Source organism: Aptenodytes patagonicus, chromosome 16, assembly GCF_965638725.1.
Source record: "Aptenodytes patagonicus chromosome 16, bAptPat1.pri.cur, whole genome shotgun sequence".
NCBI classification, from domain to species: domain Eukaryota; kingdom Metazoa; phylum Chordata; class Aves; order Sphenisciformes; family Spheniscidae; genus Aptenodytes; species Aptenodytes patagonicus.
Genome location: NC_134964.1, coordinates 14,221,584 through 14,247,941, shown reverse-complemented (window position 1 = coordinate 14,247,941; position 26,358 = coordinate 14,221,584). Strand labels below are relative to the sequence as shown.

At 48.9% G+C, this 26,358-nt stretch overlaps 1 protein-coding gene across 2 annotated transcripts in view; it reads right to left on the bottom strand.

The window, feature by feature from the left end:
* The window catches only part of GAS7 (growth arrest specific 7), a 110,164-nt gene extending 85,171 nt beyond the window's left edge, over window positions 1-24,993 (bottom strand). For both annotated transcript variants that reach the window (XM_076354049.1, XM_076354050.1), the window contains exon 1: window positions 24,783-24,993. In XM_076354049.1, coding sequence (XP_076210164.1) covers window positions 24,783-24,965 — 183 coding nt within the window. In that variant the 5' untranslated portion in view covers window positions 24,966-24,993. The remainder of the gene's footprint in view (window positions 1-24,782) is intronic.
* Between the last annotated feature and the right edge of the window lie 1,365 nt (window positions 24,994-26,358).

Sequence of the window (26,358 nt, the reverse complement as noted above, 5' to 3'; positions counted from 1 at the left end):
CCCTGCAAAGAAAATCTGTTACGCAGCCCCGACCCGATATTCCCTGGATTAAATGGCCCTCCACGACCAAAACTTTGGGAACCTCAGATGCAGAGAAAACAATGAAATGGCCAAGATACAAAGTGCTGCCAGATGCACATTCCTGCGCCCTCCCTCGTAATCTCTCTCAGGCACGGGGAATGTAACTGTTGTTGCCTGTAACTCTGCACTAAAGCACACTCAGACAGACATACGATATTTAGTTTTGATTTTTGCTGCTGCTACAATTCTTAATAAATGAGCAAATGAAAAAAAAGCACGGGAAGAAGGTCATTCCCACAACTTGCCAAGGCTAGGCGAGGCTGCCGGAGCCCAGGCCGGAGCCTCCGCACGGAGCCGTGGCTCGCCCTGGACCCCTGCCTGCCCGCTGCTGTGGCCAGACAGACAGACAGACAGGCAGCCACCGCCGGAGCATGGGTGGGCGCTGGTCTGGGAGTGGGGCTGGAGTGATGGCAAGCGGGAGGCCATGTGCCCATCCCTGCTGGGGGGACAAGGTCGCAAGGGGAGGACTGGGGGCTTTAGGGCTCTATGGGGCAGTGCAAAATACTTCCTCCCCCCTTGCAGCTGGGACACAGGTCTGCTGCTGGGCTCAGTGAGCACATCCTGCAGGGAGAGCCCTGCTGACACAAGCGCTTGCTGCATTTGCAGCATTTTTCCAGGGGCCCCTTCTCTAAAAATGCAAAGTGTGGGACTGCCTTTGTACCCCGACAGAGGACTGAGATATCACTAAAACAAAATGCTCCTTCTCTGCTAGGCTCAACGACTCTGGAGGTTGCTCAGGGAGGACATGCTGAGCTTGACCACAAGCATCTCTGCCTGGCTGCCTTGACACCCTCCCACAGGAAGGTCTGGACGGGTGTGGCAGGGCTGCCTGCTGGCACCAGAGTATGCTATATTCATTTACAAGCTTCTTCCCATTACAGGAATGGAAAAAAGTGCGAATGCGACATACAGGTAATGCAGCACCATCAGCTGCTTCTGAAGATGACCCTTGGTGGGCAGAGCAGCAGAGGATCTCCACACTGTGCGAGAGCCGTGTGCTCCCCTCTCCCCCCTGCAGCTTCTGCTGCTCCTGGGAAGGACCGGGCTGGTTCGCGTTGATCCTGGCAGCTCAAAGTGCTCTGTGTAGCTGCTGTCCCCTCTCTGGCGCTCCTGCACAGAGGCTCCGCTCCTTCTGGCCTTTCTGATTTGGAGGAGGACACCCACAGAGGACACCCATGTCTCTCTCCCACATGCCACCTACCCAGGCCTGTAAAGTGGGCCGTCATTTCAACAGACCGGGCAGTCCTTGGTAAGGTGGATGCCTCTTACCTCTGACATACCACACCTGACATGAAAGGGTCTGTTCATGCTTACTTTCTAATTAGTGGCAGTTTCTTGTCCTCGGACCTACTGCTCCCGGCCCTCTGCACGCTAAAGGGAGCTCACATCTCATTTGGCCAGTTTATCTCTTTTTAATGAAACTCCACAGCAGAAGCATTTCATCTGAGAAGAAGAATATCCAGGTCACCACATTTGTGCAGTGAAATTCATTTAGTCCTGGGATGGCCCATATACAAGAATAACATTTAAGCCAGCACACTGCAGACGGTGAGAAGGACTGCAGAGAAAAGGGATGACAAAGGCAGACCTCAAGAAAAGTACCGGGAAACAGCACAGCCGAGCAGGTCCAGAACAGGGAGACTCATCAGTCAGAGGTGATCAGCTGCAGCCGGGACAGATGCATGCAGCAAAGTGGAGTGGGCAGAAACACAGACAGGAAATATCAAGACAATATTCAGCTTGGAAAAAATGCAAGTACAAGAAAACAGCCCAAATAAACAGCCAGTGGGAGGGAAATCCCTGGAAACAGTTATTGGTGAATTTTAATTTGCCCCACCCAGTAACTGAGCATCCTCAGAAGAACACAGCGAGTGTCACTGGGTCACCCCCCCCCCCCTTTGCCCAGTCACTCCCCTGTCCAACTAACACTGGTTTAGACGAAATTAATAAACTGCCCGTTTAAAAACTGCCATGTTTCCCTTCTAGACCCTCCGTTCTCTTCGGACTTTACCAGACTTCAAGCCCCCAGTCGGATGCCTATGAAGATGCATTTTTGCTTCATGACAGATTTGTTTATGCAGCAAAAAGGATGGAGGAAGTTCTTAGAAAAAAGGCCAATGTTAAAGCATGCTTATGCCAACGGTCAACCAGTACTTGAGTGATACGCACGGGAAATTTTGAAGTTTTGCTAGGAGGTGGTGGTTGCTCCTGGCAGGACTTCCATGGGCCCTGGGAACAGCGGGCCAGGTTATAAACTGCAATGTTGACACATCACCAGAGGTTCCCTTTCCTTCTCAAACCAGCTATTCTGTTGGTGAACTGCTCGTCAGTGACATGCACCACTGATGAAATATGTGACTACACTATTACACTTTGACATGGGATGAGGCACAGAAGTACAGAACTCGGCACTGAACTCACCCCCAAATATCATTATTTCTGTGCAATTCACAACTTTTGCTGTTCCAAGAGAAGTAAGCTTCAGCCTGAGCATGCTACCTACAGAACGAGCAAGCACAGAAATTGCCTATTACCACAACAACAACGTTTAAATGTAATTTTGGCTTTGAGTTACTGCAACTATACAAAGGGAGCCAGAGGCACCAAACCTGTATGACTTAATTGCCATTATAGATAAAGCTCATCACAGAGCTGAGAACCGAACGTACTCGTTGGGAGGAAGGCTGGCCCCCTAATCCCTGGGACTATCCTGCAATGAGGATGCATTTCCAACATGGTCCAGACACTGTGACCTGCTGCTTACTCAAGATTTATCACCAAGACATGCTGTCTCTCAAAGCAGATACAGAAAATCTGCCTGCTTGGTTGTTCTACATCCAGCAAGTTAATCTTGTTTATGAAGTTCAGCATTTCAATATACATCTTCATCTTACATCCACTGGATATAATTACCTCTTACTGCTGCAGTGAATTTTAATAATTACAACATGGAAACATCAGAAGCCATTGGGACTGGGAGCCCTTTGTGCCTGGTGCTATGCGTGTAAGGAAAGGAACCTTTTAGATTGCTTTTAAATGAAAAATAAGCTGCCAGTTACTCTTATGACAAGTACAGAAGTGTAGGCGCAAAAGTACATAAAATCAGCAGAAAAGCATTAACAGTAACAGGAAATGTTCTATAAATGCAGTAGCATTAAGAGGAAGACCAAGTAAAGGAACCAGTTGCGGCTCTGCAGAGGAGAGCTACCCATGGATGATCATGTTCAGTATCGTCAACAAAAAGTCATTTGTTAATAAAAAAGTAATCCGTGATCAAGTGGCTGTCACAGTTAATACTAGCAACAAAGGGTTAAGATCTCAGCCTGCAATAGGGAAGGAATATGCTGGAGAACACTGAGATTGATTAATTCATGCTAAGACTTTTAAAGAACTGGCTCATAAATCTCAGAGCCATTGCTAATCATCTCTGAGAAGTCATGGAAAATCAGGGAGGGAGAGTTCTAGCAACACAGAAAAGGCAAAACAGTGCCCAGCTTGGAGAAATGGGAAAAGGAGTCGGAGTCGTGGAACAGCCAGTTGAACTCCAGTTCCTCGAAAAATAATTCAATAAATTATTTAACCTTTTTTTAAGGACCCTGAGAAGACAAGAAGGATATAATTAAAAGCCTACACCATTTTGTCATGGATAGATCTGTTGAACCAATCTGATCACCTGCATGTGACTGAACGCTAGCCCCAAGGTGGAAGTGGGACCGCAGCGGTGTCAGCAGTGGCACACTCTCCTAGAGAGACAAACATTGTACTGGGAAGGAAACAAGAGAGCAGCCTGAGAGACATGGACCTGGTAAGACCTCAGCTGGAGCTATGTGTCAAGTTTTGAGCTTCAGCCTTTACGATATGAACAAACTGGCCAGTTCAGAAGAGAATAAAAACCAGAGATCTAGAAAAAATGACCCAAAGGGAAAGAGGAAAAGTTGTTTAATACAGAGCAGGAATGAGTGAGAGGGGAGTGTCTTTAGATACATCACAAAGCTGCTGAAAAGAGAAAAAGGATGGTTTATTCTCCTATCCATCAAAGGTGGGATAAAAATGGATTTAAATTGCAGGAAGGAAGGTTCAGGATGGAGGTGATACTGAAGCCATGGTATAGCTTGGACTTCCTTAAGAAAAGACCAGATAACTGTTTATAAGAAATGATGTAGGTATTATTAAGCCTTTCTTGGAGCAGAGGAGTGAGCCTATGACTATAGTATGAGATACGCATATGTACCCTGGGCAGTTGTTTTCGAAGATCACACTATGCTGACGTGCCCTGAGTTGGCTTGGAATAGATGCACTTGATATGAAAATGGAAATATTATTTAAAGTATGAAATCATGTATTAAAAAGAAAACAAAATCTAATATAAGAAAATGCTGCTTAGAAAAGGTCAACACTTGGAGCTGAAAGTTAAGAAGAATTGGGGTGGGGACTATGTAATCTTTCTGACGACACTCACAATGCAATCTTTAATAACATTATCACAAATCATTTTCTTCCACAGGCCTCTGATGCTTGAGTTATGCGATTACTGAGAAACTGCTTAACTCCACCTCATTTCTGTCCTCGGGGGGGGGGGGGGGGATTTATTACAAGGGTAATGGAGTCAGCTGTAAGAGCAACAATTTAGACTGAACAGCAATTGGTAATAAGGCCCTGGAGACCACCGTGACATGGGATTTACTTCTCCTTTATCCTGATATTTAAGAACAAGCACGAGTCATTTACTACCAGCCATGCCAGTAACATCTCCCTGCAGACACCCAAACCAGGCCGTTTTCAAAGGGGTGTGCAAGGCCTAGGTTCAATTTTATTCATCGATCACTTCTCAGATCAGTCATGTTCCCCTTGCATTCAGACAATTCTCTGTCCATAAGCCAAATGCAAGAGACTTTTCCAACCCAGTCTGAATCACGAAGCCAGACAAGCTTCTGGACTGATCCAGCAGGCCATTAAAGTTGTCAGTAAAAATGAATACGCTTGAATGACAGAGACACAGGGTCATTGTTTTTGAAAAGACCTGGTAAAAACTCAGATGGAGGTTGATGTGATCGCAGAGCCAAGCCCATGCTGTACTATTCAAAGGATTCTGGAGATCAGTGACCTTGGATTTGTACAAAGTACGTTGGGCAGAGTGGTCTCTGCCAAAGCCCTTAGGCACTGCAGCACGCACATGCTTGCAACATCTGAGGGTTTCTGCAAGAGGCTGAAATATGGAGCTGCCTGTTTCCCCCTCCAGCCCAGCACCCCAGCGAAGGCACCATCCTGCAGCCCTGAGCTCTCACATCACCCTGCCCTTCTCAGCATGTGGCACTACCTCTGGTCTCGCGTATAATGACTCAGACATCATTACCTCAAAGAGGCACAAAGAAATAATTCCCAGACTATAAACCCTCTCTACATGAACTGCTGAGAACTTTTGTGTGTGAACCACAGTAGTTGAGGTATTTTGAAGCCTGGGACAGCAAAAAAACTGAACCTAGGCAAAGCAAGAAAGTTCTGATGAGTCTGCCAATTATATCCTACTGCTTTAGATGGGATTTTTAAGGCCATGGGATTTTTAATTCATGTGTTTTGGTGAAAAAGGTAGAATTCTATTTTTAATCTAGACTTGATGTAAAAATAAAGGGTCAGAAATTTCCTGGTAACAAGCTGCTACCCTGTGGAGAGCGGAAAAAACAGAGGAGTATTGCAGCACAACTTTTGGTACAGCTAATCCAGGAGTCATGGAAACACCCTCTTGAAAATAACCAAAAACCCAAGCTCCTGAGAGGTAACCTCTGCCAGGAGCTTGCCCTGCTCAGGATACCTCACTGCCTGTGCCGCTTCCCTCCTGAAATTTCCTGCAAAGTCCCCAGGCCAACCTCCCCATGACATCTGTGGGGCTGCACCCAGCCACTTGTGTGGCTCAGAGTGACACAGGCAGGAAAAGAAAGCATTTAGGTTCTAGGAAAATTGTTTTAATTCAAACCTAAGAGCCACTTTCTGGCTGGTAAAAACCCTACTTGCACTTTCCTGTTCTGCTGCAACAGCCCCGTTTATGGAGGAAGGAATCTGGAGCCCTAGCACAGCCTTGCATTTGCAGGCAGGTCCCACCTCCTCCTGGACACCAAACACCAGCCTTGGCCTCACGCCTAGGAAAGAAGCAGGACGACACAGAACAGATGCTAAATTCAAACTACAGAGTGATAACGACACCCCCAGGCTCCTGCTCTCTAAGTTAGCAATAGGAAGAACGGTTTGGCAAGACATGAAAACTACGTTTCAGTGTAGCTCCTCGTGGAGCTGTTTTGAGCGCAGGGACATCAATATGCGGAGCTGGTCAATGCTCCTGCCTCCGTTCAGCACTGCAGACTTCACCCAAGCAAAGGCAGGTGCCCACAGCTGAGCCAGTCGGGCTGGTGCTCTCTGATCACCGGGGAGAAACAGAGGACCCAGCTCCTTCAGCCTGAACATCTGAAAAAGCATTGGGAGACTTTGACCTCAGAAGTGCCTCTTCCTCAGTTGGCTATAAAGGAATCTGAATGACTGTTTTGTACCTCTAAAGTAAAGATGAACTTGTTCTGTTCAATGAAACTTGTTCTCAACTCTGTCTGCATGTTGAACTGAGAAGTTTCTGCTCCAGGACTACTCACCTGTCCACATTGGACCATCACAGCAGAAACGATCCTTGAAGCTTATGAGAAACCTGCCGTCCCCCTGGACTCCCCGTGCTTGCTCTCCTGCCCGCTGACTGCCCATGGGCAGCCTCCCCGGGGGCAGGAGGACGTTCACTGCACAGCCTGGCAGCTAACATGCTCCCCGAGGAATGGAGAAGTACACGCTTGACTCCACACAGAGTAAGAGGAAACCAAAGCCACGTCTCCCACTTCCTGCACTCGAGCTGCTCGCCTGCTCAGAAGGTTGGTGGTTAACGGCCTCCTCTCCCCACAGCTTTTAACAAGCTGGTGGACATCAAATGCATACAGCCCTCCACATCAGGCACTGCAGCTGCCAGGAGGAGCCCCCACTCACACCACCCCCAGGACTTGGCCTTTCCCACTGGTGAGCTTTGGGCAGCTCCTGCTAAGCATAAAGCAACACTCAGTCCCCTTTGGAGAAACCAGCGTCTCTTGCATCATCTGTACAAAAGGGCTGGATGCCTGCCTCAGACGGTAGAGATACAACCTGCTTGAGCAGCACACCTACATGTTAGTGACCAGGTGGAGGTCTGGCTCTGGTGCCATCTGTAACACCTTGTGATCTGTGTGCTCAGACTGCTTCACCCCCCACCACCCCAGTCCCAGAGAGGCAAGGGAAGTGTTCAGCATCCCTGGAGACCCGGCTGCTGCAACCACAGGGTAAAATACCGGGGGGTGCATTGAGCTGCCTCACAGCAGTGTCCTGCTCCCATCCCCACTCTCGACGTTCACTTTGAACAGGCTCTGGTACTCAGCGGCCCTGCGAGCTCACCCAGCAGAGAAGCCACCCCAGGAAAACAGCGAGTCACCGGCTGCTGAGAGCTGGACCGGTTCGTGGAGGGAGGTTCAACAGGTCATCATGGGACTGCTGCCAAATGCAGATGGGGTTAAAGAGGCAGGGGAGGATTGAAGGGGAGGCCAGGCCAGGTCAGCTCTCCACGCTTGCCATAGGTCTTTACCTGTCATAGCCTAAACATCCTTCACATTGCTCTAAATATTGCTGTGCCTGTTGCTGAACTGAAACAGCGAAAGCTTATGGACAACCCGAGATCAGCAGGATCTGTGTGCCTGTGACATTTGTATATGTGCCACCTTTCTGTGCAGCCCCCATAGACAAGTGTCTATCTCCCCCACCTTCACCAGTGCTTTAGAGGGCGTCAGCAGTGCTAGTGGTGCTCCTGCCACAGCACCTCTGTGTTGTCCATCCCAAGTTCCTGTAATTGACCGGATTAAGGGAGAAAAGTTGGTCTGATTACAGAAGGAATTTCCCTGGTGAATCCTGCACAGCTGCAGGATCTCACCATGTGAAGAAAAACAAAACCTGCTTTATTTGAGGGAAATCTAGAAGGTTATCCTGGTTTTGGTCTGACTCTAGTAGTTGTCTTGCACACTTAAATGTATTGAATCTGTGTCTAATTAATCATATGCTACTACACCATGGCAACACACTTAATATTATCGTTCTTCAGAACAATATTGTTTAAAAATATAGAGAACTGCAACTTCGCTGTAACTCGTGGTGGTTGTTCCTCAGACCGTGCTCCTGAGAGAGGGAATCTCTGGAGCTGAGAGCCGTTTTCTCAGCATGCTCTGAGCAAAAATAATGAATGTGACATTTCATGATCTCCACTGAAAGAGAAAAGTCTTTAGACAGGAAAAAGGGCTGAGATCAAAATTACTGTTACAGGAACAGCTTTCAGATGTGGCTTGCTCTTTTCTGGGGTGATATATTTAACTCCTTCAAGTGAAGAAATTGCCTTCCTACTGCTGGTGCTGAAGCCTAGCAGACAGAGGAGAAAATGAAGAATTTATAAATTTACAAATTTATATATCTTATTTATTTATAAATAAATTTCTCACCTTGAGAATAAAATGTGGAAGCTGTCAAGGAAGACAACATCATAAATAAAGGAAAAAGCTTAAAACAGAGGAAAAAATTGTGTCCTACATTGTAATGATCAGTGATTCAATTCTACTCCTTGGAAATATTCTGATAAGGCAACTGAGACAGTTACACGTTACATGACAGAGAGAGACAATTGCCGCTCCCAGCGGAGCAGAATAAGACATCTTAGGTGTACAGGCTCTATCAGAGGTCAAGCTGTAACCTTACTTGTTAAAATAAAAGTATTTTTAAGGATTTTAGTTGCACTGCATTTCAAGCCGTAAGAAGCTGGAGGACGTCTGCCCTTCACACCTGAACAAAGAGACAATGACAAACCATGTCAGGCACTGCAGCTGCCAGGAGGAGGGCATAAAAACATTTGCTATATGCCCTACCTGGCAGGAGAAGCACTCATGAGAGTTGTCTGTTGCATCCAAGCCAAATAGTCCTGACCATGCTAATGCTGCATTTCTCCACACGGGCACAGGTGTGCACCCCGGGCAGGCACCACCAAGAGGTGCTGGGAGCTGCAATGTTAAAATAAGTGATGCAAGAACCCACAAGGCCTCCATCACACAGAGCAAAGCAAAGGTTATTAGTCAGCATCATTGTTATTTTCAAAAAAAGGACTAATGGATTGATTTTGATTCTTCCATAGGTGGGGTGTGTCAGAGAGGATGAAGGTGCACAGCAGTTAAAGCATGAATCCTCTGAGATGAGAAAAAAACAGCAGAAGACTGCATGAGGCTCTCACTTGGTGGTGAAAAGGAAACATCCCATCCCAGCACAGGGAGGGAAAGGCCTGAGCACAGCAATTCAAATCAACCTCCCCAAAATGCTTCCCTCCCATGGGGAGGGGAAAAGGGGCTTTCAAGCTCTCGTCCCTCTAACCACAGGCAAACATTGGATCCTCCAGCACTGAAAGCAAAAGCAAATTCCATACCACGGAAATGAATGTTGAGATTTGTTCGCTCCAGGGGCTGACACCGGGGCTGGAAACAGACTGGCGTTCCTGAGCTGCTCTTCACCGGCTGCCAGGGCACATACCCTGACCCCAGCAGTGGTATCTGAGCTCAGGAGCACTCATGCCCCCAGAAGGCAGCAGGAGGGGGAAGGGAGGAGGAGGCTCAGCCATGTGGCTCTAACTGGATTGCATAAATCAGGGACACACACACACATACACACACAGAGCACTAATCAGTGCTAACACAGGGACTACAGGGACTCCTGCTTGCGTATTTCTGATCCTGGAGTCACAAAAGAGCCGTTTCCAGAGATCCATATCTAGTCCAGCAAAAAGCCACTCCATTCAGTGCAGCCGGCTTCGTTCCCTGTGTCACAAAAATCACTGTCTTTCAGCTGTAAGTGCAGGGTCCGAGAGCTGCTGCTTTGCCCAAGACCCAGCGCAGGGCACTCGGCTGGCCCCCTATGATCAGCTCTGCTTGTCAGCACCAGCGCCTCCCCCCGTCCTGCCAAAATGCTGAAAGATGGTAAGAACAAGCCTATTCATAGTCAACTCAGAGGAAAGGATAAGACCCATTGGCTGCAGTGACTCTGAGCCTAATGCAAAGTCCACTGAGGTCAATTGAGAGAAAGAAAAATGGTGAAGCAGAAGAGCTCTTCCCAAGAAGAGCTCTGTGCAATTGAGGCTGCGGCAGCAGCTAGCTGCTGCCTGGGCCAGCCCGGCTCTCCATGCAACCCATCTGCAGGCAAACCAGCAGCCTGCTGGCCCAGGAGTGCCAAGATGTGGGCAGCTTCCCATGTGACATCCATGCAAATGATATAACGAGGTGATCTGTGCATCTGAAATGATCTGCGCTTGGTTGCAAACTAGCAGCCTCTCAGCCCAGAAGATACGGGTGGAGCAGCTCTTGGTCTGGAGAAGGGAGCCTAGGGAACACTGTGCCATTGGGTCACAGTCACGAGGGAGGTGACAGTCCCCATACTCCCCGGATCAGACTGGAGTGGTCTTCCTTGAACACACAGAAGTAGTGCATGGGTGCAAGCCTGTGATAGAAAGAACTTGCTGGGCATCACTGGGTGGAGCTCTGTGATCAAGTTCTCCAACCTACTCGAGGAAAAAATGCAGCTGGAGTTGTAGCATTCAGTTTCCCTGATTCACCGTGAGGGCAGCAGCCCTCAGCTTCTTTCCCCTTCCATGTGCTGCTTGGGGCTGGTGGTCTTTATCTATTGGTTCCCTGTCCATGGGGCTCCAATGTGGCCAGAAGACCTCCTGTCCTACTCCAGTAGAGAGTCCCACCTCTGACAGGTGGCAGGTCCCACCTCAAAGCCGACAAGATGCCAGAGCAGGGGATCATTGATCAGATACGTTGGAAGATGCCCTGTTATCTCCTACCTCCTACAGTGACAAGGCGGGCAGCATCCTGCGTGGTGCACACTGGACAGTGCAGAGCACCGGCCACAGTAATCGCATATGCTGGGAACAGTGATTGGCACCAGCTCTCCTCCCTGCCACTTCCAGCAAGGTGCACATGAGAAGAATTTGCCATGGCCCCATCTCTGAGCTGAACTGGAGCCCATGATCATGTCTCTGGCTGGCACTGAGGGAAAGCTTTGTCCCTCGCCAAAGATCCATATTCAGACTTGGTAGATTGCGCTGGCCAAGAGCAGAGGAGGGAGCAGGAGTGAGGGAGTCCAGCAAACCCTGGGGGAATGCAGCTGAGATAGGAGCTGGGCACAGCAGCTCACTGACTCAGTTTAATTTCAAAATTATTTTCCAAAAGGGACCCATAGATAATTTAAACATGATTGCTTTTTGGAAGTTCTGTTCTTCATCCCATAACAGACTGAGGTTCAGTTCCAGTCTTCATTTGGTGCCAGTTATCACTGTGATAATCAGCAGTTCACAGCGCAATGAGACAAGTCATAGGCTCTCCTCTAAATCTTGCTATTGAGAGTGATTACTTGGCCTTGGGCAATGAATTAGTCCTATTATACAGCAGCTGGCACAGGAGAAGCAAATCTGCTGCTCAGGCAGCTCATTACATGAGCAGGGCTGGAACTGCTCAGCGATGTGCTACACACACAGCCCTCAGCAGGATTTTTAAACTGAGTTCTGCAGACAGTACACACATTTCTCCGGGACTGCAAAATACACTACGTTCATCAATCCAGTTTCTGTCCATTCCTTTCTGAGTTAAGCATTTGCCCACCCTCTGGAAATATAATTCCTCTTCTGTACAATTTCTGCATGCCCCTTTGCCATATCAGTATCAAATTCAAACCGTGTTAATTCTTCATTCTCTGCCACCCCGTGCAAACTCTGTCACTCCAAATCTCCATTTTTTTCCTCCAAACCCCTCCATACTAATTACTCCTTCTCCCTCACTACCAAAAACTTGCCAGCTCTTGATGCTGCCTCTTCTACAACCAAACCTTGCTTCTGCAGCACTGAAACTGCTCTTGTCATGCACCAGCTTGTCATTGTAGGTCTAGCTTTGTGGCTTTGTGGCACATGGCTCAAGGAGGAGCACGTGGGCACACAGCAACTGCAGGGTTTTGTTTTGGAAACATGAATAAAGTGCTAAATAAGTGAATTAGAAAGGATCAGGAGGACAAAGCAGATCCAGCCAGCCAATTTAAAAGCATATTCTGAAAGTGCTTGTAGATTACCAGAGGAAAAAAAAGCAGAATGACAGAATACACTCAATAGCAATGTTATAGCCGTGACGGCATAAGCATGTGTTAGGTACTCTTGGGAGTGCTGGTATCTTCTGTTAGACCAACTATCACAAGCATGCTTGTGAAAACATAAACTCCTTTCTGTGAAGACTTTTAGAAGAAAAGAAGCAGTCAAGGAGTAAGAAAACTACTGTGCAAAATAAAAAATTGATGAGCCAGAGAGCAAGGAGCAGAAACAAAAAGTCTCCCTCAAGTCAAAAGTCAACCACAAAGGCCTGATGATGCCGCTCACTCCTCCAGCAATTCAAGAAAAGGAGAGTGAGAAGTGTGTTGTAAATATGTGCAAGTTATACATAATTTTTTACGTGAGGCAAAAGCCTGAAGAGCTTCAGTAAGTCTTCAATGAACAGGTAACGTCACAGCAAACAAATTACACTAGTGATAAATGTAAAATTTTACATACAGAGGTAATAATTGGAATCCTACATGTATCTTTCATGTCCCAAACAATGACCACCAGCTCAAAGATGCCTGCACCTTCCCTCTGTCTTCCACAAAAGCTGGTCCTTTGGCAGCCCAGGGAGCTCTAAGGAGAGGGGAGATGCTTCAACCCCTTCCATGCTCCCCATTCAACTGCTGTATTTTTCCCCAACAGTCTCAGGGCTGCTTGACCATGTCTTTGACTGAATGGGTGTGAGAAGGCTCACAGCGGCCATAAGCAACGCTGAAATGCCAGGAAGCACGCTGCAGGTTCAGTACATCAGATTTAACTCTAAGCTATCAGATCTGCCTCTGAAAGTTAAGGAAGATTTTACAGGGGTTTTCAGTAAAAGATAGGGGCAAATATGGGAAGATAAAATGAGTGGCTTGGGACTTTTAATTATGTTGTGATGTGTCTCTGCTCCCTCCTCACTCTCACACCTTTCTCCCTTTTACCAATTCCTGGATTCGCTGAGTCTGAGAGGGCATTTCAAAGACTTAGATTCAGTGCTAATGGGACAACCTGACAATTACAGGCTGCGTATCCAGCCCAGAGCGAGCTCTTCCTTTCTCTCTATGTAATGTGTTAAAGCCTCACAGCATTGCCCCTGCTCTGGCAGCTCTACCAGCAATGCTGCTCCAATGCTGATCCAGAGCTGGCTCTGGATCTGGCGTTGCAGCGGCAAGCGGCAGCGCAGCTGGGCTGGGCAGACTCCCGGCAGCTTTCACGTCAGCTGCATGCTTTCCTTGCTCCGGAGCACTCTGTAGGACAGCCACGGAAAACTCACTCACATGCCTTCCTTACGGACCTTGGCCTGATCCATCGATTCATCCTATGATGCAAACATCCCAGGTCTTTACAAGACTTCTGATTTTTAATTACCTTTTACTGAGCTTTTTTCCCTCCATGGAAAAACAACTGACAGGGCAGAAGAAAGAGGCACAGAACTGATCAATAGGGGCACACAAAGTGATAGCAGACGAAACAGTTAATGATGAAGTTATTCTGTTCCTAGCACACACCCTGGAGACTGCAGTAGCAGAGGTGCAGAGGGCTATCGCAAGCTGCCACAGAGCTGGGAAAGCCCTGGGAGATCTGTGCAGTAAACAAACTTGGTGCTCAGACCAACACTGGAAGACCACGGTGCTTTTGCTGCCAGCATCACAGTGGGAATATCTGTGGCTCAAGAACAGACTGCACAGCCTACTCTCACCAACTACGAATGTAGGAAGAAGTGCCAGACAGATCTCAAACGATGTCAGAGAAAGATTTTCGACCTTTGGGTCTGCACCCATCTAGGAGTTCAGAGATCAGTGACCAAAGTCACCTGTCAGTCAGCCTAAATTCACTCGGAAATGGCCCATACCAACAACTGAGTACTGGGAGGACTTTCCACAAATGCTGAAAAAGGTCTATGTTAAAAGACACTGGCCTGTTCCACGGCTAGATGTGTTCTTCTACAAAATGCAGAGTGGTAGCTCCTGAGTAACCCATGGCATTCCCCTTCTGGAATTTGCCAGCAAAAAAACAAACCACAAATGTACTAGGCTAATACAAAAGCTATTTTGATAGCATAATGTGGAAAACTGGATTACTTAGTATGACCAAAAAACTTTCTCTGCTATTACATACACCTGTAAAAGGAGTGCTTCCCAGGACGGTCACCACAGCGTGTACAGAGAGGGTACCACGGCAGGCAGAGTACGACCAGCAACTCTACAGCCCATGGAGTATAGCCTGCTCTCCCCCTCAACCAAAACAAGTTGCACCAGCCAAAAGTGCACTTTTGCTGGTATGGCAGGTATGCGAGGGGCTCTTGCTGGCCCAGCCCTCTCCCATGCCAAACCCCCATGCTGCATAGGCTCAGCCTGTCTGCCTGCACTGCAGGTACAGTGCAAATCTGTAGAGCTGATAGCCCAGGTTTCCTGCCACATACCAACTCTTTACATAAGGTCCTTTTAATAGGTAATGTTTTACACAGTGGCGTGACATAAAAATTCCAACTACACTAAAGTATACTTATATTTTTCAAGACAAACACTTGTTGAAGCACCCTGTTCTTGAAAAAACAGCGGCTGCACAAACTGTTGGCCTTGACTTTACACTGTTCTGCACTCTAAGTGGATCATACCAATGAAAGGGAGTCTGATATGTAATTAAATACGGCCAACAACACTTTAAACTGACGTAAACTGATGACAGTGTGCAAAGCACAGAGTGGGGACCATCAAGTCCATTATGCTTCTTTCAGATTTCTCCAGGTCCTCCTTCCCTGTCTGCAAATGAGGAGCCATACACCATTACTGGAAATGTGCACGGCAGGGAGCAGCCACTGCAACACGGCCCAAGCTTTTGGGAGGCTTCCAACAAATCTGCCATGTGTGCACAGTAAGCGAGGCACATCCCATAAGTGCTGGATTCTGAAAAAGCTGCACAGAACAAGTGCTCCCTGGAAGTGTCAGAAATCAAAGACAGAAATATCGGTGCCTTATGTCAAATATTCCAAGACACAAATTAGCAGTGCTGCCTGCCTGCCACGCTCAGCAGGCTGGCTCCCCATGCTCTGCCGATGGTGCGAACAGGATGAACGCATGCAACATGAGAAATACCGCTCTTGCTGCCCTGAGTTGTAGTGTGGCCACAGCGAAAACAGCTGCAAAAGTCCCAAATATTTCCAAAGATACTATCTGCAATGCTGCAGCACCACATACTCACTCCTATTATTGTGGGACTTCTCCAAAATAGAAGAATGTCCTGTCTTTGGGATTGCACTTGGTGTCAGGAGTCAGTGAAATAATAAAAACAAGTCCTGAGCACATACTCAGACATTTAAGACTCTGGTAACGCAGAACCAGGGTGCATTACTGATAATAACGTGTTCCATGGAGCATAAGCAACCATGGAAGATAAGGAACCATGGAGAATAAAACAAAGGTTTAATCCGGTTATTTAAATGACCAATTAATTCTACCTGGTCATTTATTATCACACAGGTAAAAGTGAAATAAGTAGAGAAAACCAAACCCCACCAAATCTGCCAGAATCTTCTGGTCTTGGTTTCAGGGCTAAATTTTCCATTTTGGACACCAAAATAAAGACATTTTTTAGAAAATACTGAGTATCTGGCACCTTTTCATTATTCCTACTGTGTCTTTTTAACTACACTCAGTATAAAGTACCATGTAATACATACAGCACATGTTGTTTGCAGGGCAACACTCAAGACATTGAAGGTGCATTTTGCACCCAGGTTGGAAAGTGAGACTAGAGTACCCCATGCCTATCACTGCAGAAATCACTCCGATGCTTGTCTACAGGATGCGTGTCCAATTCAGAGCACAGAATGAACGGGGAATTCTTTAGGGAACTAAGCGATCTTCACGTGAGTCTTTAAATAACCCGCATTTTTCATCTTCGCTGTATATCCACCCCTAATGTGCAGGTGCATGGCAACTCATTTAATTTTTAACATCTACAAGGCAGACATCTGCAGTGAGACCATTTTTAGACTCCCTTTGTAATCCATGGGCAGAAAGAGGTCCTTCCAGATTAAGCCTCCCGTGACATGTTTTCATCTTTTAGCTAAGGATAAAGAAAAACACCTGTAAAAATGCTGTCTTGTGCAACTTCTGCAAGGCCACCAAAGTGATTGTTCTCACCTGCTACAGGCGCAGCATCCATGAGCCCAGCTTCTGCAACACCCCAACTGGTGCAGAGGACAGAAGAGCTCACAAAAAATGCCACACCCATCAGTAAGACCCTTCCTTTCACAAATTTTGGGTATTGATGGTACTATTCAGTTTTTAAATTCTATCTATAACTTCAGCAGTCCAAGACAATTATCACCAGATGCACAATAAATGGTACTCTTATGAGCGAGGGATTGTGAACTGTAGTATCACATCTCCTTCACATTCTCATGGGGCTTTAAAATTCCTCAGAAACCTTGATCGAAAAGTGATCTTTGGGCAGCAAAACATAACTTCCTCACCCTTTTAATACAAGAAAATAGATTATTTCATTTTGTTCACATTTTCCAGAAATGTCAATGGTCAGATGACCAGAAGTTTCAAGTCTGAAAAGTTACAGTTACAGAACATCACAGATATAAAAACAGACACTTTGAAACTAAAATGCAAAGCAATACCACACGATTCTCATTGTCACTCCTATCTCTCAAATGCCCCACTTTGGACAAAAGTTTGCTGTCGAATGCCGCAAAGCAGACCAGCCTCAGTAGCTGTGAGCACTGAATTTTAAAAACTCTGTTCTTCCCCCTGAGACAACACCCACAGCAGCCTCCATCTACAGCCTTGTGAATCTTCCCCTTTGCCTTCCTTGGTAATCCCTACAGGGAGTCATCCCTGCACCGGGAGAATCAAAATCATCCTTCTGTGCCTGGAGGAGATGCCGTCCCCTCTTCAGCCATGGTTGCTGCTCCTCCCCAGCACCATCTCTCAGTGGCAGCAGAACAGCCAGAAAGCTCAAGGAGGTGCCACAGGCATCCCTGGGCAGGGCTGGCAGGAGACGGGAGTACCGGTTCCAGCCTGGCAGTTGCTCAGCCAAGTAGCTTAACTGCTAAACTTGTAGCATCAGAAGCTAAACACCGTACAGGTTTCCTGAGCACAACGCCGTGCTCACTCCCTAGTCACTTCAAAACCACAGAAGGGTTCAGCACCCACAGCCTTATCACACTGGATTAAAGACCAGATTCCTCTCCCATCACACAAGACTACATATTGGAGCGTGACTTGTTCCATGGAGTATCCTTAGAGGAAAGCAGTGGTAGCAGCTGCATTTGTACCCGAGATCGTCACACATCCCCTTGGTCCTTGTTGCTCTCTGTGACTTTTTATGTTGAGCTGATTTTTGAGTGGGGAGATGGAAGAACAAGAGAATGTGAGATAACAAACTCCAAGGATGTAAAAGAACCTGCTAAGAAAGCAAAGCGCCATTGCTGCATGCAGGAGGTACCAACGCCACGTACAAGGACCCCAGGCCTCAGGTGCTCACAGCCAGCCAGGTATTTTCCATACACAACCTTATTCTTCTTTGTATGGTCATCAGAAAAAGCTCTGTTGCAATAGGCACCAAGATCTCCTCTCTTCCAAGTGTATCATACACACTATATAGCTCCCATGATAGCAGAGAGCAGCTCCAGTAGCTGCTTGTGCCAGCCCTTGCTGTGGCAGCACACAGCACAGCCGTCACATCGTAGCACTGGCTACAGTAATGCTCATTTCTAGGACTGGCTGGATATTTTCTGACAAAACATTTTGGGGTATTTCTTGGTCAAAATACGCTTCATCACTAACGTGAAGAAAGAGAAATATAAACCATAATTTTTTTCTCCCTAAAAATAGGGGTTTCATCACAATACTGTTTCACATAAATGTTCGGAAGTTGAATTTTGTCATGAAATGGAATTCTCCTTGCTAATCAGCTGGCAAGTTCTAGTTTCTCCTTAAGCACACTGTCTCCTTGGATCGTATCAGCTTACGACAAGATACAGTTTGGCACGGAAATCCTCTACACATTCCCTGCTATTACAAAATAAATTAGAGGCATTATCATTTCTATGAATTCCTTTCATCCTTTTTCTCTATGACTACCTGAGCACAAAGAAGGAAGCAGTTCATGCCATGCCGTGCCTCCTGCAGCTGAACGTGCCACAACCTCCAGGCTAAACTGTTTGCACATTTCAATGTCCATGTGGCAGATGTCACAGGTTGGGTTAGGTGAGGTGAGTTACCCCCCGAGTATTACACAGCAGTGGAAGTAATGTATAATACTGTCTGATGCCTGCACATGCACCACGCATCAGGGAGAAGCATGCAACTCCTTCCTTCCAAAGTGCCTCACGGTTCCGGTAAATCAAGCTGTGAAAGCGCAGACAAGATCGGTGGCAGCTCTCAGCCCTACTCAGTCCAGCTTGCTCAGTCAGATTCCAGAGCCACCTCCATCCATGCTGGAAGCACACACTGTGCTTCATACAGAGACTTACATCTGTGGGATGACTGAAGCTATAAAAAGTGCTGACAGTTTTCAGCAAATTTGCATATGTTGCTACTGCTGCTGCTTATATAAGTGATTTCTAGCTAACCACAAATACAAAAAGCAATGCCCAAAATAGACTTTAAAACAAACCGCTTGCAAATGTGACTGAATGACGCATCTCCCCACCCCTCTGACAATCACTTCTCTAGAAAAGGCAGACACAACCGCCAGTGTTTCCCCTGAGGGTCCCGTGCAAAGCACCTCCTGGAGTAGATACCCCAGAGGTCTAACACCACCTCACCCTCTTGACATCTATACTGCCCTGCACCAATAAAGGTTGTGACAAACTGGGACACACCTGAGACTTGTCTTAAGGTTGCTCTCAGGTCTGGAGCTGTATAGATCTTTCTACACACATCACCAACCCAAGCATCTCTGATGCAGGTGGGGTGAGGAGGTGTCGTGGTTTAACCTCAGCCGGCAACTAAGCACCACGCAGCCGCTCGCTCACTCCCCCCCGGTGGGATGGGGGAGAGAATCGGAAGGGTAAAAGTGAGAAAACTCATGGGTTGAGATAAAGGCAGTTTAATAGGTAAAGCAAAAGCCACACATGCAAGCAAAGCAAAACAAGGAATTCATTCACTACTTCCCATCGGCAGGCAGGTGTTCAGCCATCTCCAGGAAAGCAGGGCTCCATCACGCGTAACGGTTACTTGGGAAGACAAACGCCATCACTCCAAACGTCCCCCGCTTCCTTCTTCTTCCCCCAGCTTTATATACTGAGCATGACGTCCCATGGTATGGAATATCCCTTTGGCCAGTTGGGGTCAGCTGTCCTGGCTGTGCCCCCTCCCAGCTTCTTGTGCACCTCCAGCCTCCTCAGTCAGCAGAGCATGGGAAGCTGGAAAGTCCTTGACTAGTGTAAGCACTGCCCAGCAACAACTAAAACATCGGTGTGTTATCAACATTGTTCTCACCCTAAATCCAAAACACAACACTGTACCAGCTACTAGGAAGGAAATTAACCCTATCCCTGCTGAAACCAGGACAGGAGGCAGTCAGCCTCTGAGTAGGAAACGTTTTGTTGCCTTCAGCTGTTAAGAAATCCCTCACTATCACACACCACATTCCATTTGCTCTATACCTGTGTTCACCATGGCAGTGCTGGCTTGAAGGACTGCTCATCACCTGTATCTGCACAGATTCCTCTTTGCACCAGGTTGAGAAGGGCAATTGCTTAACCTGGGACTGCAACAGTCTGGAACAGAGGGTCCCTGTATGGCTCTGCTCAAATGGTCAAAAGGTCAGGCAAAAACATAAAAGTATGCACAAGGGAGGAAATGATGAGAAGATGCAGCTGCTAGTCCCCGACTTTCAGGTCTCATGGCTGACCTAGCTATAAATCACCAAAGGAGGGGTGAAGGTTGAAGCTGATGGTGTGTCTACTCAATGGGGTATGGATCACAAGCAACAACATCCCTCCTTCCCCAAGCCCTTGAATTTGCAGAAGGGTGTTGCTTGCTCACAGACCAAGCTCAGTCAAAGCAAAACCGTGTGAATTTGGCAGCACTCTCTTGGATTCCTCTGGTGACAATGGATTCTCATGTTCAGGAAATACTGGTTGGGGGCTGCTCCTCCTTTAACCTACTATCTCCAAGAGCACAACAGTGTAAGAAACAGTACTTGGCTTCCCAGCACAAGGAAGACAAGGATATACTGGACAGAGTCCAGCAATGGGCCATGATGATGATTAAGGGATTGGAACATCTGTCATACAAGGAAAGGCTGAAAGAACTGGGACTGTTTAGCATCAAGACAAGGGTTGTTATCAATGTGTATAAAAACCTATCGGGGGGACAGTAAAAAAAGCAGAGACAGGCTGTTCGCAGTGATATCCAGTGAAAGGATGAGACACAATGGGCACAATTTAAGACACAGGAAATCCCTTTTAAACACAACAAAACTCTGTGAGGGTAGTCAAACAGATTGCCCAGAAAGGTTGTGGAGTCTCCATCCTTGCACATATTCAAAACCTGACCAGACATGGCCAGGGAAGCTGGACTAGCTGATCTCCAGAGGTCCCTTCCAACTCAGTGATTCTGTGAACAAGACTGCAGCAGCCTCCCTGACTGCTGCCAACCAGCCTCGGGGAACCCATCTGGAACCCCATCACAGACCTAATACCTTCCCTTGTTCACTTTGCTCTCTGCTTTTGATAATCTTTTTGTTATGCTATCCCTTTTGCTCTATGACAACTGTATCCTCTCCAGAGCTCGCAGAGACATCTTGTTTCTGGCTTATCCCTACCACACACTCCTCCAGTCCTCCTCCAGCTCTCATTGTTTCTGTCATTGCCATGAGCAGGAACCTCCAGACATCATTGTTTTATTCTAACCCACCACTGTGGGCTTGCAGCAACCATGGGAGCAGGAACCGAAGGATGCCAAACATCTTTACCTCTTTACCTCCCTGTGTCTCTCTTGCCCCACATTTACTACAATTTTGGTCCTTTCCTTAATCATCTGTGATGAATGAATTGAAAACACATTTTTGCTAGTAAGAGAACTCAGGAGGCAAAGGCAGCAATCCCTCAGGAACGCCCATCTCTAGCACTGGAGTTCGTTTCCCACAAGCCGCCTTCATGGCTTTCTCAGAGCTGTCCAACTCCACGTTTGCCATTAAAACCCGTTCTGGTTAACCACCAGCCATGGATACCTATTTTTCTTTGCAAGAGCCAAGAGCTACCGCTCAGTGTGAGTGCACACGAGGAGGAAGAGCCTGCCCTATCCTCAGCTCCTGGATAAGCCAGCTAGAGCCATGTGGCAGCATGCAGATGATCGGCACTGGCAGCTCCACAGCCTGGCTGCCTGTGAAGAGACGCAGGTGCTGTTGGTGCAGCACGGTTCCTCCCAAGTCAGAGACAGCATCAGGGAACAGTCATTTCTCCTCTTTCGTCCAGCAGGAACCAGCATGCTGCAGACTGGCTGCTAAACTAACTGCTCAAGGGTGGAAGAGACTCCCCTCTCAGCTGCTGTCCTTCATACCTTTCTCGCTTCCCTCTTTCAGCTCAGGACCAAAATTCAGTGCAGACTTCAGAGCAGCACTGTCAGAGGAGATTTCAGTGTTGGTAAACATGAAGTCATATGAATGAGAAAATCCAGCCTGCCCTGTCTATACACAGTTACAAAGGCTTCAGAAGAAGGCTATCTCCTTTTGGTAGCACCCAGCCACCTGACAGACTTTGCTGGGAGAAGAAAGGGTATGTGCCGTGCAGGGCAAACCCTGCCAGCCCTGGCATGCCTTGGACAATGCCACAAGCCACGTTCATTCACTGCTGTGGCAGAAAATGCAGCCAGCTGTCCTTCGGGACAATGAGGTACAGGGCTCCAGAGAGAGGAGCACAGGTACCTGCTGGAGTGAACTGAGCATGGGGAAGTGAGGGCAGGACACAGGGCGAGAATAACATCTTCCTCTTTCAACAACAGCATGTGCTTAAGTTCAGCTCAGAACATAATGCTGAACCGTACCGAAAACTGCAGGGCCAAGGCCACCCAAAGCCAACGTAAGTGCTGGTTGGTACTGAAAGGAGAACTGTGTTCATGGCCCCATCCGGCTATGCATTGCCATCACCTCCCTGATGCCAGCTCCAATGTCAATGTGGTTGGACAGGGACTTGGATCAGAGAACAGAGGAGAGTATTTCTCTCGTGGTGTCTTTCCGTTAGATCAGGTCCCTGAGCAAGCTAGCTGCATACCTGCACACAAGGGAAAGGCTACTTGCACGGAGCCATGAGAGAGAGAGAGAGAGAGAGAGACACACACACAGAGATCTTCTTCTCACACATCTACTCTACTGTAATGTGTGCCAAGTACCTGTGGTCCCAGAAATTTGGTTAATTTGGTTAATTAGCTCTCATTTGACATATTTATTAACTCCAGCTCATAGTCCTTATCAGGCACCACCTCTGGAGAAAAGGAAAACATGCCAGAGTGAACACTACTCGGCACTTGCCGTCTTTCTTACCTTCTTTCCGAAGGTTTGCTTAAGAGAAAGGAGGCTGGGCTGTGTGGACAATTGGTCTGCAGCAAAGTTTTCAGTGGTACATGAGCCAAGGGTCAGAAGGGCACATCTGGGGGGCTGCAGGCACCGATCTGAGCACAGTGCCACTTGCTCAGACTTAAGTAGGAAAAGAGGAGTTTCCAAGAGGGAGGTGATAGGAAAGCAAAGTTATTGTGTACGCAGAAGCGATTTCCCACTGCCTTTGCTGAGCAGAGTTCATCTCATCTCATGATACATTTCGCCTCAAACAATTCCTAAATTCCTGGTTAGAAGTGTAAATATTTAGCAATTTGTGAAACCACAAACATTCACATATCTCAGTAAATGATCTTGTAGGTGGCAAAACAGACAAACAAAAGGACTCCCACATTCTTAAACTAATAAAAAAATCCCAAGTGATTCCGTGGCACAGAAAAGTCCCTGGCCTCACTCTTGTAGCACCGAGTAGGGAAATTTTGCTTCTACCTTCCTGTCTTTCCAAGTAAGAATGAGAAACAGAAACTCAATAGAAACATCACAGATTTTTAATTCATTTGGACTAGAGAAACCAAAAGGCAATGCCAGATCTATAGGCAAAATGTCCTTTTGCACAGAACCTTTGTGCATTGCTCTGCACGCATCTGGTGGGCCCGGTTCTGCTCAGGGCCGTGCTTCCTGCCACTCTGGATTCCCCAGAGGGCGTGCATGGAAAACCTGGGGCAGGTAGTGCCTGCCTTGCATGTAAGCAAAGCAGGCTGTCTTGATTCCCCTTAGAAACCTGGAGGGCAAACAGAGGCTGACCCGAGAAACACTGTGCCGAGAAACCACTTCAGCCCAGTCACTGCAGGGACACTGCTTCAGGAGACCATTTCCATACCCACATCCTAGGTTAAGTTCCAAATGACAACAGGGTATGGCCAGTGAGGGAAGGACCGATGGGCTCACAGCAGGTTCTTGCTTTGGCGCATGAGATGCTTCAGATTTCACTTTCAGAAACGCAGATTGTGAAGGCACTCTTCATGGACATGTATTTTACACTCACATTGTGTCTTGTTTGCATAGGAGAGAAAGTAATAAACAAGTTCAGACACAAGCAGTCCTGAGGTGGGAATACAACTCATGCCCTAGCTGTCAGGGCCCTGAAAACAACTGAAGCTAACAAAGCTTCTCAGCATCCTGACGGACAGTCCATGACCTTTGAGTCTGGGCAACCGACTCTAACTCTGCTGGGGCTCTAGCTGGGGCAATGCCACACATTCGGCAGCAAGGTATCTCCAGCCAGCTGGGGAATGGTTGCAACAGAAGGGACAGATCTGAATTACCTCTTCCACAACATAAAGCCAAGGGATGTTCAGTGAAAGGAAGTGAGAGGGAGAGGGAAGGGGAGAGGGAAAGAGAGAGGAGGGAGAGGAACTTGCCCAGCATCTGGCCCACATGCATGACTGACAGGAGCTGCATCACCTCAGCCACTGACTTCTGCTGCTGTTTAGCAATTGAGAAAACACCAGTGTCCAGAGCAGCCCACAGCTCGCCGTGCACCCTGAACCCTGCCACTCCATGGCTACGACTGAGGGTACCAAAGGCTCCGGCTGCCAGAGTGGGGCCGGGCTGGCTGCTCCTTCTCCGACTGCCGCATGCTCTTACCCAGCACACTCCAGCCCTGGGGTGGCCGGGGCACCTGCCCTGCCCTGGACACCGAGCAGAGCGATGCCGAGGCGGGTCCGCGACCGCAACGCCGGTGTGCAGCCGCGCGTTCCCCCCGCCAGCAGAGCTGGCGGCTGGGGCACCCCGGCTGCCGGCCAGCCGGCCAGCCCTGGGCCGTGCCCGGCGAGCCGAGCGCGGGGCGCTCCGGGACGGCTCTTTCCCCCGGCCCGGCCCGCCCCGGCCGCCGAGCGGCTCCCGCCCGCTCCCCCCCCCCGCCCGGCCCGCCCGCCCCGCTCCCGCCGCCCGCTCGGCGCGGCCCCGGCCCCGCTCCTACCTCCAGGAGCTGCACGTAGCTGGCCGGGAACCAGCCGCGCAGCCCGTCCTCCTTCTGCCCTTCCCACCAGCCGCCGTCCGGCACCTGCAGCACCGTGATCAGCTCCCCCGCGGCGAAGCGGAGCCCCTGCCGGTGCCGCTCCCCGGAGAAGGGGTACAGCGTCTGGCAGCGCGAGCCCGACATCCTGCCGGGGGACGCGGCCGCGCTCCGCCCGCAGCCGCCCCGGCCTCGGCCGCTGCTCCGCGCCCGCCCGGGGCGCCGCTGCCCGCCCCGCGGCGCGCAGGGCTGCGGGAGGGCCCGCACTGGCCGCGCCCCTCGCCCGCCCCGCTCCGCTCCGCTCCGCTCCGGGGGCGCGGCGGGCGCCGAGCGCGGGCGGCGGCGGCAGCGGGAGCGGGGCGGCCCCGGCGCCGGGCGCCCACGGGCACCGCCGGCTCGGGGCGGGGTGGGGGAGAGGCGGGACAGGGAGAGGGGAGGGGGAGGAAGGGAGAGGGGGAGGGGAGGGGAGGAGAGGGGGAGGAGGGGGAGGAGAGGCCACCCGGGTGCGCAGCCCGCTCCGCGTGTGACACTCGTGTCAGCGGGACAGCGTGTGCGTGTGTGCGAGAGAGAGAGACACCGTGCGCGTGTGTGACCCCGAGACACGTCGCGTTCGTGAGGGACAAGGGGGGGGGGGGAGAGACACCGCGCGCGTGCGTGTGTGTGTGACAGACACTGTGTCCGAGAGACATTGTGTGTGACACCTGTGTGCTCAACACCCCTCTGTGTGTGTGTGAGACAGACACCCTGTGTCCGAGAGACACTGTGTGTGACACCTGTGTGCTCGACACCCCTCTGTGTGTGTGTGTGTGTGAGGAGAGAGACACCGCGTGTGGGGGACAGACACTGTGTGACCCCACGTCTGTTAGTGATACCCACGTGTGTGTTTGTGAGAGACACCCATGTGTATGAGAGTCACCGTGTCTGTGACACCAAGACACCCGTGTGTCTGTGAAAGGCACCACGTGAGGCACTGAGTGTGTCTGAAGTGTGAGAGAGTGTCTGACGCCATGTGTGTGTGTGCAACACCTGTGTGTCTGTGAGAGATGGTGTGTGAGACATCGTGTGTGTCTGTAACACCTGCGTGTATGACCCTGTGTGTCTGAGACACTCGTGTCTGAGAGTGTGAGGCATCTCTGTATGTCTGAGACACTGTGTGTGTATTTGACACATGCCCAAGTGTGTGAAATCCATTTTGCCTGAAAGACATCGTGTGACACACATAAGCATGTGTGAAACATACAAGTGTGTGTGACACATGCCCAAGTGCATGTACCTCTGCAACACTCAGCTGAGTGCACAGCCTGCTCCGTGTGTGTGTCTGACTGCAGCACGTGTGTGAATCGCACATGTGTGAGACACCTCTGTGTATGCGACACCCTGGTCTGTGTGACACCTGTGTGTATGTGAGAGATGCACCGCGTGTGTGTGTGGCACCCTCATCTGTGTGACACTCGTGCATGTGTGTGTGAGACACCACTGAGTGTGTATTTTGTTTATGAACACCCACTCTGTGTGCACAACCTGCTCTGGGTGTGCATGC